At 52.2% G+C, this 17,516-nt stretch overlaps 1 protein-coding gene across 3 annotated transcripts in view; it reads left to right on the forward strand.

The window, feature by feature from the left end:
• Positions 1–17,516, forward strand: part of TBC1D10A (TBC1 domain family, member 10A) — a 34,770-nt gene that overhangs the window by 14,953 nt on the left and 2,301 nt on the right. Inside the window, exons 1-6 of one of the 3 annotated variants that reach the window (XM_011979099.1) lie at positions 6,221–6,274; positions 7,229–7,328; positions 12,333–12,440; positions 16,020–16,126; positions 16,806–16,920; positions 17,000–17,065. In XM_011979099.1, the coding sequence (XP_011834489.1) occupies positions 7,284–7,328; positions 12,333–12,440; positions 16,020–16,126; positions 16,806–16,920; positions 17,000–17,065 (441 nt within the window). In that variant the 5' untranslated portion in view covers positions 6,221–6,274; positions 7,229–7,283. Of the gene's footprint in view, positions 1–6,220; positions 6,275–7,207; positions 7,329–12,332; positions 12,441–16,019; positions 16,127–16,805; positions 16,921–16,999; positions 17,066–17,516 lie in introns of those variants that run through there. The other 2 variants (XM_011979098.1, XM_011979097.1) reach the window with 2 other exon arrangements.

Genomic DNA, 17,516 nt, shown 5'->3' on the forward strand with positions numbered 1-17,516 from the left:
CTTGGGCGACAGAGTGAGACCCTGTCTAACACCTTTCTGCAGTCGTCAGGGAGAGCTGCTTTGGGGTTTCTTCTGTGGTCTGTGCCCTTCCCTATGAGTGCATCAGAGGAGGGTGGGTTCCTTGGTTTTTCTTTTTGGGAGCCAGCAAGGCTGGTGCCTAAAGGAACCATTTCTCACACTGAGTAGGGTGGAGTTGAGCGGAGTGGAGAGCTGGGCAGAGGTCCAGGGCACCAAGGCCAGTAAAGGGTGGAGAGAACCTGTTTACCATTGTGCACTGACCCAGCACTGGAAGGAGCAGAGCCAGGGAATTCCTCATGGGGAAGACAGGCAGCCCCAGAATTAGCCTGCATTGGGAAGGAGGGAGAGTGAAGCAAGCCAGATTCTCTCACTCAGACAGGGAGCTTGGACACTGCCAGCCGGCTCCCAGGCAGGGGTGGCCGGGCCCCAGAAGGGAGTGCCAGGCTGCTGCAGACCGTCTTTGTTTTTCCTACCAACTCACAGTGTGCGTGGCCTCAGGCAGACTGCTTACCTTCTGGGGAGGGGATGGCCTCACTGCATGATCTCATAGATTTCCCAGTCCTGACAGCCATTTGCACACCACCAGCCTACCCTTTCCTGCACTTTGGTTTCCCATCATCACTTCTTATGGAACTGGTCTAAAAGCCATTTATACCTTCATTCATTACCACCTCTTAGGGTAGTGAACTCCAGAGGTTGTTGCCTAGTATGCAAAACAGGTCAGTCTTTTGCTTGTCCTCACTTCACTTTCAAGCTCTGGGTGGAGAGGGAAGCCCTCTGGATTGGTGATGGCCCTGCTCCCCTGCACATCCACTTCCCAGTTTTCCACAGTTTGGTGGGACTTCCTCCAGCTGCCTCCTCACCATCCTGGAGACCCAAGCGTGAGGGGTTATTTTCACATTATTCACTCCTGCCTTTCTCGGCACAGAGGGTGATAAGAAGAGGGAAGAGAATGTCACAGGGATTGAAGCCGTGGTGTGAGCGGGGGACTTTATATGTCTTGGAGAGTTTAGTGCTCAGATGGCAGCCTCTACTTCCAGGCTATGTAACCTTGGGCATATTACTCCACTGTGCTGAATCTTAGTGTTCTTGTCTATTAAATGGAGATAATTAAAGCTATTTCCTTGGGGGATTGTGTGCCTGTCTAGTGCTTGGCAGAGCTAGTACACGGCCAGCGCATGAAATGTGTCAGCTCTTACTGCCTCACATCATGTTTACCAATGCTCTCCGAGGAGGTGGCATTCCTCCTGGGTTACAGATGAGGAACTGGAAGCTCAGAGAGCAGAGCAGCCAGCCCTGTTTCACACAGCTGTAAAGCTGTAGAGCTGGGATCAGCGGCCAGGAGTTAGAGTTTGTTTACCATTGAGCAAATTAAGTAATCTCTCAGAGCCTTAATTGCTTCATGAGTAAAATGGTGGTAATCACGCCCTGCCTTCCTCAAAGGCCTGTGTATGGGGACCAGTCAGATGAGGAAGGAGATGTGAAAGTGCTAGTTAAGCTGCAAATACCAGTCACCTAACAGCTGCCATTTGCTGGCCACCTACCAGGCTGGGCCCTTGTACACATTTCTTCCTCATTGCAGCCCTATAAAAGATGAGGTGTGCTTTATGACCCCACTTAAAGATGAAGTTGAGGCTTAGGAGGTCACATGTTTTGCACATGGTCTCCCAGTTAGTACACAGAGGAACTGGAGTACTAGCTCAGTTGACTTCAAGTCCCCACTCCATTTCTTCTACCCTACACCCCACCTGATTTCCCTGATGGGTGAGAGGAGGATCAGTCCTGTGGTCTGTGACCTCAGACTTTCTGCTTAGGGTGTATTTCTCTTTGTTTGAGCTGGTTCAGGGAGTGAGGTTTGGAGGAGGGTGTAGACGGGTTCCTTGGTATCCAGGTTTATCTCCCACGACAGGCTAGGATAAGGAGGTGATGGGCATGGGCACTGCCCTTGCTGAACCTGCCTAGCCAGACGTGCTGAGATGTGCTTGGGCAGAAAGCAGATGTCTAGAACGACAAGGGAAGAGAGAACCCCAACCCTTGGTCTCAGTAGCCTGGGAAGCAGTCTTGTTCTTCTGAACTTTTGGAAGCCTCAAGCCTCTGGGTTTTGGGAGAACGCTAGGAAACTGGGAACCTACAGATGGGGTCAGCAGAGTGTCACTGCTGCCTTGGACCATGACATGGCACAGCATGGCTAAGCCTGTTCCAGTCCAGGAGCCTGACAAGATCTGTGATTAGGTGCCACCTTTGTCTCCTCTAAGCCTTTCCTCCTCAGAAGCTGGGGCTGCAAGCAAATGGCAGATTGCCCTGGCCAGGTGCAGTGGCTCACGCCTGTCATCCCAGCACTTTGGGAAGCTGAGGCGGGCAGATCACATGGTCAAGAGATTGAGACCATCCTGGCCAACATAGTGAAACCTCATCTCTACTGAAAATACAGAAATTAGCTGGGTGTGGTGGTGCCCCAGCTACTTGGGATGCTGAGGCAAGAGAATCGCTTAAACCCAGGAGGCGGAGGTTGCAGTGAGTCAGGATCGTGCCACTGCACTCCAGCCTGGGCGATAGAGTGAGACTCCGTCTCAACAACAACAAAAAAAGCCAGATTGCCCAGGCAGGCTTACCATCTGCACCCGTTGTGCTGGCAAACCATCCCATCCAGTGTATTGGTGTCTCTGAGCATTGCTAGGTACGGGCAGGGCACTCAGTGGGGCAGTCAGAACACTGTAGGAGAGGGTTAGACTGTCTCCAGTGGCTTGGGGGCCAGAGATGGAGCCACACAGAAGCATCTGGAGAAGGGCCTGATTTCCCCACAGCCTTCCCCGGGAAGCTAGAAGCAGCATATTGGCCACTGTGACAGAGGGGAAGCCCTGGGTCAGCCACTTACTTATTAGCTTTGTGACTTTGTCCAAGTCATACAACCTCTCTGATCAGGCCAAGTCTGTCATGGGCCAAATAGAAATGGTAATTAATCTGTGAGGGCCCCACTTCACTGAGCTATTAGAGGGACACGTACAATTTCTAAGACAGAAGTAACTTGTAGCCCTGATGCAGTGCAGATGAGGGTAATGATGTCATGGAGAAAGCCAGGCAGGCAGCTGTTGAACACCTGCGGGGGCGGGGTGTGGTGGGAGTCACAGAAGAAGTTTAAGACCTGGTCCATTTGGGGAGGGACAGTGCTGAGTAATATGAGCAAGTGGTAATGAAGTGCGTATTTCACACTTAATGACTTGACTCATTTATCAGTTGGTGCTGAAATCAGTTTTAGGAGCTTGTGACCAGCATTTAAAACAATAGAATAGAATAATATAAAATCAATCTGGAAATATCAGAGTGCATTAGTATATGTAAGGGCAACTCGTTTCCTAAAATGTGTCCTGGTTGTGTGTGTGTATGTGTGTTTGTGTGGGTCTCAGTTTAAAAAGTGTGAGACATGGTGTTCTGAGCCAGGATGAAGATCTTCAGGTTGGAGGACATTTTACGAGATCTGCGCAGACAGGCAGGCATGCAGGCTGTGTGGAGGCTGAGGGTTTGGCCTGTGGAGGCAGAGAAGTGTAGTACAAGGTTCAAGAGCATGAGCTGTAGAGTCAGTCAGGCCTGGGTTTGAGTCCCAGCTCTGCCACTTATAGCTATATGGTCTTAAGGAACACTCTTAACCTTACTAAGCCTCGAATTCTACTTTAAAATGAGGAGAATGGGCCGGGCACAGTGGCTCACGCCTGTAATCCCAACACTTTGGGAGGCCAAGGCTGGTGGATTGCCTGAGGTCAGGAGTTCAAGACCAGCCTGGCCAACATAATGAAAGCCTGTCTCCACTAAAAATGCAAAACATTAGCCGAGTGTGGTGACGGGCGCCTGTAATCTCGGCTACTTGGGAGGCTGAGGCACGAGAATCATTTGAACCCGGAAGGCGGAGGTTGCATTGAGCCAAGATCGCGCCATTGCACTCCAGCCTGGGCAACAAGAGCAAAACTCTGTCTCAAAAAAATAAAATAAAAAGGGGAGAATGATGTTATAGTAGGGTTATTACAAAAGGTACATGTGATAAAGGTATGTGAAGCATTGAGAAGAAAATTATAAGTAGTAAATAATCTACAAATGGTAACTACTGTTGCTGATATTATTATTGTTGTAGTTGTGGTTTTTAATGTAATATTGGGCTCTGAAGGGTTACTGTCACTTGGAGAAGGGAGAAGAAAAGGCATTCAGGTAGGGGTGAGTGGATGATGAGAGATAAAAATGTGTGCGCCTGGTATGGGAGGGGTCTAGAATTGTGTGGCCTCAAAAGGGGTGTTGAGATTACAGGTAGAAGTTACTAGGACAATTTTGGCATAATGTGGGGAAGAAAGCTTTAGCAGTGGAAATTGTTTAACAATAGGGTGACTTCACCTGGAGGTAAGGAAGGCCCACCCCTGGAGGAGTTCCAGCAGTGACTGAGCCACAAGAAGCTGGTCTCACTTGTCTCTTTTGGCTTCAGAGACTCCCTTAGGCTACCTTAAGGAAGGAGGGGTTTTCTGGAGGATGAGTGAGGCCACCAGGTTTGCGACATCCCCCATGGGCCATTTGGTCCCTTATACCGGGCCAGCTTCTCTCTCACTAGCAATTGGTTCCTGCCCTCTCCACTGTCAGGAGGAAGCCACCTCAGGGCTTCTACACTGTCACACTATTTTCAGGGACCCCTCTGGCCCCAGCTTCATCTCACAGCTCCTCTCTGGGCATCCTTAGAGGTTCCAATTCATAAGATAGGCTGTACAAGCATATAGGGAAACTGAGGCTCAGAGAAGGAAGGGGACTTGCCTATTGTAGAAAGGATTTCTATATCAGACAGCAGTTGGATCAGATGCTTTCTAAGATCCTGACTGAGTTAACTGAAGGATATGTGAACCTTCTGATTAAAAATAATAATAATTATATATATATATATATATATATATATATATATATATATATATATAGCCTGCAGTGTTTCAGGAGCACATCCTGTGCCTAGAGATACCTACCTGCCGTTAGAGAGCATGTGGTACGCTGAGTGCCAGGTATAGCCAGACTTCCAGTGTCTTCCTTCTCACCATCTCCAGGTAGATTAAACTCCTTTGTTGTTAAAGGAAAGGCCATTCAGATGGCCATATTGCCTCAAAATTTTCCCAATTTAGGATTTAAAAGATCAAAACAGATCTTTCAATTGACATGCACATTTAAAGTAGTAGTGGCTTTTTTGTTTGTTTCTGAGATCTTACCAAATCAATGGTGTAGCTTAAAATCAGTGGTGTCTTAGAATCCAGGAAATATGGTAGTTTGTTTTGTACTCTTTTGAAATTCCGGTTTGAGGTTTGACACTGGGGGTTTGAAACTGCCAGAGCTGTTAATCTGGCATCAGTTAAAAGAACTCCGAATTTAACATGTTCCTCTGTGTATCTGCAGTTGGGAGAATGGGCGTCTCTGAGTCCCTGCAGTTAGATTTTATCAATAAAGCCAGACTGAGGGTTGAGGTATCAAATAGACATATTTAATCACCTACGAGTTCTTTGGAAACTGGTAATCTCAAGTGAAAACCTTGCCCTCTGTAAGCCTCATTTTCTTCGTCTGTGCAGTGGGGATATTGGATCAGCCATTATCTATATCCATAACTGCCAGAACTTCCTGTTGACTCAGTTTAGGCACCCTTCTGACTGGTTAACTAGAAGGCTGTTCCCCTGACTTGTTGCATAAGCAGTGCATTATAGGTGGTGGAAGGTACCATGGCCTGGGAGGTGTGGGCCCTTAGTTTCTGCTCCTGGGATGTTTGGGGGTTGCCCGGAGATACACATCCCTTTGTAAATTACCTGACCCTTTGTAAAGGCGTGGTCCCTGCTTTGCTCTTATCAGGAAAAGCATGGAAAGGAGTAACTCATGTCCTAGTTCTGCCTCTAGGTGGTGAGAGCGGCAGCAGTTCAAGGTGGGGGGTGCCTTGTTTCAGTGCTTTGAGGGGGCCTCCTTTGCCTAGGCTGTAGTCCTTTCTCAGACATTCAGTTCCAAGGCTGCTCTCAGGCCTGGGCAGTTCCCCAGATAAAATGCACTGAAGAAGACCTTCCCTTTTGTGTCTTAGAGGCCTCAGCTCTGCCAGGGCCCCTCCCTCTGCTCTTCCAACCAGTAAAAGTCACAGTAGCGTATTTCCTTCCGGCAGAGAGAGGATCAGAGACTCAGGCCTGGGCCAAGCCCCAGCCCCACCGTGTCCTGTTCCTGAGAACCTCCTCTGGGCTGCCTCTGACCCTGTGCTCCTTTCTGAGAGGTCAGGCAGCACTGTATGCTGGCTCTTGGCTGGGACCTGACTTGGATTTGAGTCTGGGTTTTTCCACTGATTTGCTGTTGGACACGGAGCAAGATACCTTTCCTGGGTATCTTACCTCTCTGAGCCTGTTTCCTCGTCTGTCATTAATATCTTCTTCTGTTAAGAAAGCACAAAAAAGCACCTTGGTGCTGAGGTGTTTCCCCCACATTCAGTGCCCACCAGAACATCAACTCCATGAGGGTCAGGACTTTGTTTTAATCATGGGACGGCATCCCCACAACCCGCCCGGAGACCCTCGCCCTAGAACAGTGCAACACAGTTGTGCTAGCTGCCCGGTCAGAAGATCTACAAATATAAGAAGTGGTATTTGATGGGGCTTTGAAGTGTGTGTAGGATTTCGATGGGTAGAGACAATTTGGGAAACATTCCTGCAAAGGGACTGGCATGAGTAAAGGCTGAGAGGTGGGAAAGGGCCAGGGCATAAATGGGGAAACTCTGAGTAATGAGTTTGGCTGAAGTAAAGAGGTGAGCATGTTATTTCTGTACTCGTTTGACTAGTTTTTGTGTTCAACTCTGCACCTTGTATACCGGCCCTCCGAAGAGGCTTATTGACTAAGGCAGACCCAGGACAGGAATGCTTTGCTTTGGTGCACAGATGCAGACACTCACTCAGCCTCTGCCTCAGAGAGGCACCGTGGCCCCTGGCCACATTAGGGGAGTAGGCACTTGAACCACCTGCTGTGTCTCTAGCTTATGCCTTGAGGCAGTGGGTGGGGAGGTGGCGTGTTCCCTCTCATCTGCAATAGGACGGTGGTCCGAGGTAGCAGTCCTGAGGGGAACAGCAGGGATGGTAGGCAGGAAGAATGGAGGTCTGACCAGGCTGGCAGCTGGGAACGAAGTCAGGGCCTTTGCTTCCCTTGGCACCTCTCACAGGCCCTGCCCTCTGCTCCACAGGCTGGAGGAAGTCCCCCTGGAGGTGCTGAGGCAGAGGGAGTCCAAGTGGCTGGACATGCTCAACAACTGGGACAAATGGATGGCCAAGAAGCACAAAAAGGTGAGGGGCCTGGCCTCAGGTCTCGGGCTGGGAGTTGGCAGCTTGGGGAGGAGGAGGAAGAGGGAGGAACTTCATCAGCTTAGGAAAGCAGGGGCTTCTCTAACTGCCAGATGCCTTAGGTGTCCTCCAACTGCCAGTGCAAGACAGAAGCTGGCTTGAAGGCAGGGGGAAGGTTGGGCCCTCACACAGTGACTTCAGATTCATGCAGAACATTGTCCTGGAGCTAAACCTCAAAGCCATTCTTAGCCAACAGCTGTAACACAGCTTTCCTATAGCCTTCCCAGGAGAAGGACTTCAGTGCTGCTTACCAGCTATCAAGGAGGACTTTACAATACTGTTAGTAACTAGCATGTATGGAACGTTTGCTTTGTGCTTGGGATAATTCCTTATAGCATCCTAGTGTGAGGTTAGTAATAGTAGTATCCCCACTTTACTGATGGCCTGGTCATCAAAATTTGAACCCAAGCAGTGTACCTTTAGCACCTTCCCTCTTAACTACCACAGTACAAGGCCTTCTTTACCCTCTAGATTAATTTGATGACCTCCCTCTTGACTCCTGGCCAAAGAAAGAAGAAAGTAACCTCACAGTTTAATAATAGTCTTACAAAAATGAAATCACCCAGTAGTCCTTTTCAAGTTAGGCTATCTTTAGACACTAGCTCGATTGCCCTGTGGGAATGTTCTTGCCCACCACTCTTAAGTGTGTGTGTTGATGTCCTTGGCTGCCCTCGGCATGGTGGTGTTAGTACCTGGCCTAGAGGAGGCCTGTTCCGAGCCTTATAGCTAGGGTCTCTCTGTACAAGTTCCCAATGCACAGAATGAACCCTATTGCCCGCTCTCATCAGCTGACACTCTGGTCTGGTCCAGGCTGGCACAGCTGGCTGCAAGTCCTCACAGAAAGCTCCGGACCGACCATCAGGTATATAGACTTGGGCCCAGCCCCACTCCTTTCCTCTCTTCACACCTGTGGCTAACTATAGAACTTCTGGGCAAGTCACCTCACCCTCTCAACCTCAGTTTCTTTGGCCAAGTGGGAGTGATAATCCTGTTGTTGTTCCCCACGAAGTGGTGGTAAGTGCTTCGTAGACGGTGTCATAGACGGTGAAGCCCTGTGCTATGAGAAGGGAGGCTCACCCAGACCTGGGCTCTTGCTTGTTGTTCTCTCTCTGTCTGTCTGTCTGTCCGTCTATCTATCTATCTATCTATCTATCTATCTATCTATCTATCTATCTATCTATCTATCTATCTATCTATCAATCACAGGGTCTCACTCTGTCACCCAGGCTGGAGTACAGCAGCATGATCTTGGCTCACTGCAGCCTCAAATTCCTGGACTTAAGTGATCCTCCCACCTCAGCCTCCCGAGTAGCTGGGACCACAGGCACATGTTACCACACCTGGGGAATTTTTGTAATTTTTGTAGAGATGGGGTTTCACCATGTTGCCCAGGCCGGTCTGGAACTCCTGAGCTCAAGCAATCCATCTGCGTCGGCCTCCCAAAATGCTGGAATTACAGGCATGAGCCACCGCACCCAGCCTATCTCTTTTTTAAAAAAACAATGTTAAGACAGTTATTCCTCAGCTGCTTCCTGCCTGACTCTGGCTCTGTTTCCCTGCCTCATGGTTCCTCTGGCTCTTACTCTGAGCTGTAGCTTGCTCTCCAGCAATCTGTTGTGGTGACTAGTGGTTGGCAGGGACCTTCTGCGTTCTTGAAAATAGGGATTCCAGAGGGGAGCTTTGGGGAGCACCTCTCAGCAGAGTAGCAGCGGGCACTTCCCCTTTTCTTTCCTGGCATTGTGGTTAGAGCCCGAGACCTGCCCCTGCCCCTGCCCAGCTGAGGCCTCCACAGGAAGTGCTTCAATCCACCGTGCCCAGAGGCGTAACCCACTGCTTTTCTCCAGTCCAGAACCATCCACTGGGTGCCCGTCCTGCCACCTCAGCTATGGCCACACCGGGCCCTGCCCTGGGGGCTCTTCCAGCCTGCCTGTGGAGGCTTGAGTTCTCCCTCTGGTCAGGAAGTCATAACACAGGAAGGGTAATACCTGTTTCAGGAAGTGGGCTCAGACCCAACACTTCTCCTGGACTCATACATAGTCCTGCTGGGAGGGTGCCTTCCTTTCCGCGACTCCCAGCCATGTCTAGGACAGAATTCTGGTCCTGCAGGGAGGCAGGGCAGGGGCTGGAATGCTGTCGTCCTGCAGGGCCCTGCCCTGGGGTAGGCTTAAGCAGTGGCCCTGCCCTCACAGAGTTCAGCAGGCAAGGGTGTGGCCTCACTCAGCTTTCATTGGAGACCTCCTTTCCCAAGGCCTGGCCTCAGAGAATGGTAATCCTGTGGTTTCTGGGAATACTTTCTCATGCTTTATCCTTATTGGTCCCTACCATCCTCCCTAAGGCAGGCAGGGTAGGGATGACCCCCTCCAGCACCTTTATGCTGAGGAGGCCAGAGTGGGAAAGGCTGGCTGTACTCCCAGCTCTTTGCTCCCCGCGAAGTGTTCCAGGGCTCTCCTGGAGGAGGCCAAGTATGATGGGGGCTGTGATGATGTGGGGCTGCCTCTTGCTGAGCTTGGCTCTATGGGAGAGCCTGAAGGGCCTGTGGCTTTGGGCTAAAGCACATCCTTTTGCCAAAGCCTGCCCAAGTTGGCTTCCTTAAGGAGACCCTTGTCCCACAGCTGCAGGAAACTGTTCCTTTAGTCTTGGGCAGTTCCCTTCAGCCCCCTTCCTCTGCCTTCTTTCTAGGCAGTCCCAGAAGCTCTCACTTGGCACCTATGACCAGCCACTGCTACTCTTCCCCCACCACCCTCAGCCTGTCTGCCTGGCTCCTTCCTGGTTCTTGACTCTCTCTGACCCTTGGAAAGTTTTCTCTTGTTTGCACTGGGCACCAGGAAGGCCAGAGCTTCTGTGCTCCCTCTTCTGAGAGCTTCCAGGGGGACTGTTGAAGGGGGTTTCTAGGTGAGGGGAAGTTAGGCGTGAGCTGAGGTCCTGAGCTGTGTCAAGCATCCACCTGGGATGGAGGGGCAGAGAGGAAGCCATTACTTACTGAACACAGACAGTGTGTCAGACCCCACACTAAGCACATTTTCCCTCTCGAATGGACTCCTTTGGCAACTCTGCACAGTAGGAGGTATTAGCATTCAGATCTTACAGTTGAGAAGTGGTTGGCTGAAGGTCAGCGCTAGATTCAAACCCAGATCCAGATGTTCTTCTCATGCCCTGAGTGCTCATCCCCAGGTCAGGCTGCTTAGTGCAGGGGTTGAGGGAGTATCATTGGCCATCTCACCCCTCCCCCACGACAGCATTTCACAGGAGTGATGCCCCAGCTTTTGTCCTCACCCATCTCGACAGGTCAGGGCAACCGCCTTCAGAGCATCATTCTGGTCCCAAGCCCAGGAGGAGCCCACTGGTGATGTAGAAAGTACGTGGGGCTGGATCCCTCCAGCCTGTGCGGTGCAGCTAGGAGGTAGTAGGGTTTCTGACCGTATGACACATTTACCCCCACTCAGCTTGTGTGATGAAATTTCCCCCACGAATTTTCCCCTACCCTCAATTCCCCATTTGTAAAAGACATGATACTTTTGATAGTTTTCAGATTGAGTTTTGCCCGTGGAAAACTTTTCCTGATAAAAACAACTAGCCGGAATTGAGCACTAGCTCTGGGTCATGAGCTGCCTCAAATAATTCCTCCCTCACTTCTCCCATTCTGCGAGTGGCAGGGAAGACCTGGGCCATTTCAGCAACAGCTGAGATCAGGACTCACACTCAGGCCAGCTGCCTATGCCCCAGGCCAGTGATCTTGGGAGCTCAGGGTCAATGAGAGGAGAGAGGGGATTCTTGACCAATACAAAGAGGGAGCCATTTGAGCAGCTCCCATCTTCCTTCTGAGTTCTGCTGAGATTTCTCCCCTCTAGGCTGGCGGTATCCTACCACATGGCTGCTGAAACCAACATACCTGCATGAAAGTGCCTGGGCAACACCTCTGGGCACATTCTGGTTCATCTCATGAGCTACCTTCCCTGGGGCTGCAGCTGAGCTGCACACAGTACAATGCCCTCCCAGGCGACAGACCATGGGGTTCACCCAACTTGTAATGGTTCCTTTTTCTTTTTCTTTTCTGAGACAGAGTCTCGCTCTATCGCCCAGGCTGGAGTGCGGTGGCACGATCTCAGCTCACTGCAACCTTCACCTCCTGGATTCAAGCAATTCTCATGCCTCAGCCTCCCAAGTAGCTGGGATTACAGGTGCCAACCACCATGCCTGGCTAATTTTTTGTATTTTTAGTAGAGACAGGGTTTCACCATGTTGGCCAGGCTGGTCTCGAACTCCTGACCTTAAGTGATCTGCCCTCCTCGGCCTCCCCAGAGTGCTGGGATTACAGGCGTGAGCCAGCGTGCCCGCCTGTAGGGTTCCATTTTGATTCAGAAGATAGTTATGAGGGTCTAGAATTCCATGGTAGACCTCAGAAATGCCCGTGTTGTCACCAGGGATGTGGGACTCTGCCATCACCTGGTGTTAGCATATCTAACTACAGTCACCTCCTCTCCCCACACCTTAGGATCTGCATGGTAGCAACAGTAGGAAAGTCTTCTTTTTTTTTGAGACGGAGTTTTGCTTTTGTCACCTGGCTGGAGTGCAATGGCGTGATCTTGGCTCACTGCAACTCTGCCTCCTGGGTTCAAGCGATTCTCTGCCTTAGCCTTCCAAGTAGCTAGGATTACAGGCGCCCACCACCATGCCCAGCTAATTTTTGTATTTTTAGTAGAGACGGGGTTTTACCATGTTGGCCAGGCTGGTCTCGAACTCCTGACCTCAGGTGATCCGCCCGCCTCGGCCTCCCAAAGTGCTGGGATTACAGGCGTGAGCCACCTTGCCTGGCGAAAGTCCTCTTTTCTCCCCGTTTCTACTCTTGCTGCTGTGTGCACTGAGGGCCCACCACGCACTGGCAAAGGGTCTGGGCTGGGGGAACTGCCTGGGTGGCTGCATGGGCTCAGCTGTCCTTTTGATTTTCAGATTCGTCTGCGGTGCCAAAAGGGCATCCCGCCTTCTCTGCGGGGCCGTGCTTGGCAGTACCTGTCAGGAGGCAAAGTGAAGTTACAGCAGAACCCTGGAAAGTTTGATGTAAGTTTCCCTTCCTTTGTCCTGCCCTCCCTTCCGCATCTCTGGGCGTCCTCTCCATGGCAGCGATCCTCCATGTGCTCACCTGAACCTCACAGGATGAGCAGTCCACAAAACCTCCAGTCATGTGCCAAACTGCCCAGGCCCCAGCAGGCCAGACTGGCCCAGTCCTGGGTACCTGTGTCTCCTGGAGGCTCTGTACAACTGAGGCTCCAGCCCTGAGCAGCCCTCAGTGGAATGGCCAGATTTGCTACCCCCTATTCCAGCTCTTTCTCTTAATGACCACTTAGGTTTTGCTTTCCTGGGCTCAGTAGGCTACATCCCTGCTCTTGGTGATCAGGAGGGGACACTCAGACCATTTCCCTGACTGCCTTGGACCCTGTGCTCTGGGCCTTTGGGGGCTTGACCAGCAGGACCACAGGTCCTTCGATGCCTCCTGGCCTCCCATCCTCTACTTTCTCCTGCCTTGTCCAAGCCTGGCCAGCACAACCCACCTGTGTGTCTTTTGGGGTCATCAGCCCTGGATGTAGCAGAGCCAAACCCAAGGGGGCTGAAGGGAACTGCCCAAGTATCTCAAGGGGTCAGATGCCACTCAGTGGCCAGAGAGGGTGTCCTCTGTTGTCATCCCTCTCCTGTCCCGATATCCCTCCTGCTGCTCCCTGCCCCATGGCGGGCCAGAGTAAAATACCTCCCCATTCAGAGCTGGGCAGCTCCTCCAGCCTGCTCCCCTAGGGAATTATGGGGAAGCAGTTGGATTCCCTGGGGTTGCCCTGGCTTACCTGCCAGATGTGGCCCCAGGCATCAGGGTTTCTCACAGGCCCTTGGGACTGGTGACAGGCAGACAGTGAGACAGAGAAGAGCTGCCCACCACCAGCTCTTTGTTGACATATCTCATGTTTCTTCAGTGAACACTCCTGTCCTGCCGAATCTTTTCCTTGAGATGACTGGGCAGGAGCAGGGCAAGGTAGCCTAGAGTTCCTGCTGTTGACCTAGAGAGGGTGAGAGCTTTTTGCTGGCAACACGTGGACTTGCAGGGGCAGGGAAGCTGGTAGAGTGTCTGGCTGGGATAGGTCTGAATCTGGCTGATTGGATTATTCCCCAGAGTACCAATACCAGGTCCCCCTGGAGCAGCCTCTCGACTCCAGAGTCTTCCTCCTAGTGGCTACATCTCTCCCATTTCTAGGGGATGCATCCTGGGCAAAGCGGGAGGCTCAGGGGTGGGAGCCCCAGTCCAAGTCTATGGTTAATGTCAGGCTGCCAGAGCCAGGCATGAGAGCCAAGAGCGTGGGCAGCCTGGCCAGCCTCCTGGCTGTGTGGTTCAGCAAGTGTGAGCGTGTGTGCAGCAGAATGCAGAGCTGTGTGCATGTGCGTGCAGAGCTGTGCTTCCGGAGAAGAATCAGCCACCCCCAGGGGGTCTGGAAGGTTGCTCGTGTGAGGAGGTGGATTTGCAGAGAAGGCCTTCTTGATGCACCGAAGCTGGGTGATGGGTTCCTGCACAGTCCTGGGGGCTGGAAGAATGGTTGGTGAGCACACCTGGAAGGACTTTGCCTGTGGTGGCCCAGAGGAAGCATGAGGAACTTCCCCTGGTTGCTGTGGGTCCTATGCCGAGGCAGGGCACAGTGGCAGTCTGTGATGGCAGCATACACCTGTTTCTGTGCTCTCTTCCCACAGGGCCCTCCATTCAATACCCAGTCCAGGTGGCCCATCCCAACCTCAGCATTCAGGCAGGCTCTGCAGGCCCTGGTGGCTCCTTCTTCTCCTGCATGTGCTATTTCTTCCTCCTTCCTTGGGCAGGCAGGACCTCCCTGTCCTTTTTTACCTGGTTTTCTTCTCTGGCTTCACCTTCTGATGGCGCCAGTACCCCTCAGGCTGGTGGAGGCTACAGGCCCTGTGACTGTGGTACCTGCTTGTCTGCCGATGCCCTTTCTATCTGCAGCTACCCCCTTTTCCTTTCTCACCAACCATGTGTGGCCAAGTGCCTTAGGCTGCTGAGGTACCAGATGAACACATCCTAGGAACTGACTTTTGGGGTTTTCGGGTTTCTACCTCATGGGAACTGCTAGGAGAATTTGTGGGGCCCTCTTCCCCTTTCTGACAAAAGCAAACCTGCACTGCGCTCAGACAGTACCTAGAGGTGCACAGTACAGACCCCCATCACAAGTGTGTTTGCGGCTCCAGAGGCACGCATCCACCTCTCTGCTATGTGGCTGCTCTAGGGCTCTGTGGAGGTCCCAGCCCCTCCCTGTCCCCTCCAGCCCTGAACACTCTGTCAGCCGCTCCTCTCAGTCCTTACTCTCTAGTCAAGTTCCTGGCACCCTAGGTTCTTGAGCTTAGTGCTAGGACACTCCCACTGAGGGCCAGAGAGGGAAAGGGGCTTGTATGAAGTCACCTGCTCTTCAGGGCAGGGCCTGGGTCTGTGCCCACTGGGTATGTTTGCCGAGGACCTGGCCTCCCTCCTGAGGGCCTTCCCTGATGCTGCCCCTGCCCTGCAGGCAACTTGTACTTAAACCAACACCCCCATGAAAGTGCCTGGGCCACGCCTTTGAGGACATTCTGGTTCCTCTGGTGAATACTCTGCTTCCCTGCTCAGCCCTCTGGGCTTCCTCCTTATTTATTTTTTCATTCTTTCTTAAAAATTGAGGTATGAATTTACATACAGTAAAATGCATAGGTCTTGAATGTGCATGCAGTTCAGTGAGTTTTGATAAATAATACACATTCATGTAACCAACATGCAAATCAAGGTAGAGAACATTTCAAATGACCAAGAAAAGATTTTCCTTTTTGTAATGGTTTTGTTGTTTTGTAAAGGTGCACATACTGAAATGTTCACAGAGGTTCAAAGAAAAGAGTAAAACTTTGTTGAAACCTCGGCACCCAGAGAAATATCTGAGGTTAAGGTTTGACAGATGTCATGTCCTTCCAAAAAGAGCTCTGTGCAGATCTCACACACACTTCACTTCCTGGATAGGTGACGCCACCTGCACAGGGAGGCACGTAGCTGAGGAGCTGGGATGGATGGCTCTGAGTCAGACCTGGCTTCCAGTCCCAGCTCCACCATTTTTCTAGCCATGAGGCCTTGACACTCAGTTTTCTCATCTGCGAACAGGGTATAATGATAGGTCCTATCTTTGGAGGCTGAGGAGAAGGATCAGTGAGGTCCACAGGTACCCTGTGCCCAGCTTAGCACCTGGCTCAGAGAAGTGGGAACAGCTGGTAGCTATTGCTCAGAGAAGCAGCCTTCTGTCTTAAGGATGTGACATAATGTATCTAACTGACTCCTGAATGAAATGTCTAGAGGTCCTTCTAGCCACAGCTGGAGTGGACACTCTTGCCCGCATCGGTCTTCCTAGAGCCAGGTTTAAGGTTTCCAGGGCTCTTCCCTCCTTGCCCCTTTGTCCCTGCCCAGGCATCCTTACCTGAGCTTCTCTTCCTGTCCTCGGGAAGGTCCAGTCTGTGATGGGCTTGGGTGGGCACTGCCCCTGGTGGAGGCCTCCCTCCCCTAATCCCTGGGCAGCCATGTCCTGGCAGCAATGCCCACTTCCATCCTCCCCAGCCCCTAATATGTGCCCTTGCTTCTAGGAGCTGGACATGTCCCCTGGGGACCCCAAGTGGCTGGACGTGATTGAGCGTGACCTGCACCGGCAGTTCCCATTCCATGAGATGTTTGTGTCCCGGGGGGGCCACGGGTGAGCAGGCGGGGCCTTGTGAGGTGGGAGGTGGCTCTAGGCCCTGTCTCTAAGGGGTCTGAGGAGGTACAGTGAGTTCAGGGCCTCAGAAGCTGGGTGCCCCCAACTCCACTCTTAGTATTTCCCTTTTTTTGGTTTGAGTCTGATGTGTGTTCTCAGCATCTCCTCTTACCTCTAGGGGGGGCTTTCCTCATTGACTCCAGAGTGTTAGAGCTTGCCTGGCCTGGCCCTCTTTGGGAAACAGGTTTTGTTGAGGAGAAAGAGGGATAGAGAGAGTTGGGTGAGTGGAAGGTATGCAGGGGAGAGACGGAGCAGGCAAGGGGACCAAGACAGACGCAGGGACAAAGCTGGCCTGGCCGAGGCCATAGCTGCTGAGTGAGGGGCCCCTACTTCCAGCCCTGACACAGCCTTACATCCTGCCCTGGCCCTGCTCCCTGTTTTCTCTTTGAGCCTCTGCCCTCCCCTGTCATGGGGGAGACCTTCCCCACCTCCTTCCTCTGGGCACATGAGAGTCCACGTGCTGCAGTAGGAGACTGATCCCTTGGTGACCACAAGCAGATCACCTCCCCTCTCAAGGGAGATGCAGATTCTGAGGCAGGCTGGTCCAGTGGGGCACAGGTAAAGGCTGTGGGTAGCAGAGTCACCCCGGTCATCACTGCTCTGCCTGGCCTCTCCACAGCCAGCAGGACCTATTCCGTGTGCTGAAGGCCTACACGCTGTACCGGCCCGAGGAGGGCTACTGCCAGGCCCAGGCTCCCATTGCCGCCGTCTTGCTCATGCACATGCCTGCTGAGGTACCACCAGGCCCTGGGCAGGCAGAGGGGTGGGTGGGGAACCCCCAATGGCAAGGCCTCACGTCTCTCTCGCCCACAGCAAGCCTTCTGGTGCCTGGTACAGATCTGTGAGAAGTACCTGCCTGGCTACTACAGCGAGAAACTGGTGAGTGGTCGCCTGGCCTGGGACCTGCCCCAGGCTGGACACCCTCTGTGGCCCCTCCAGGCCCTTCTCTCATAGTAACTCCTGCCCAGGTTAAAAACTGCCCGGCCTTCTGTTGCCTTCAGGCTGAAGTCCCAAGGCCTGCCAGGGTTAAGTCTCTTGGACTGCGATGTTATCCCTTCTACACTGACTTTCATCTCAGCTTCTAGCTGCTCTGGCTGGCCACTTGGCAGGATTGAAGTTCTTCCAGGGCACCAAATTCCTCCCTCTCTTGGCCTTGGCCTAGGCTAAAATCTGCCTGGAAGCTCTCATCCCGGTGCTGTCCCCTAAAAACTTCTCTTTTGCTTCAGCTTTTAGCCCTCAGGGAGCTTTCTTGACCCAGACAGACGAGGCCCTCCAGCACATGCTCGAGAGCAGTCCTGCCCAGCCTTGTTAGAGGCACTCAGCCCCTCAC

The sequence above is a fragment of the Mandrillus leucophaeus genome, unplaced genomic scaffold (genome assembly GCF_000951045.1).
Source record: "Mandrillus leucophaeus isolate KB7577 unplaced genomic scaffold, Mleu.le_1.0 Scaffold2, whole genome shotgun sequence".
In the NCBI taxonomy this organism is placed as follows: Eukaryota; Metazoa; Chordata; class Mammalia; order Primates; family Cercopithecidae; genus Mandrillus; species Mandrillus leucophaeus.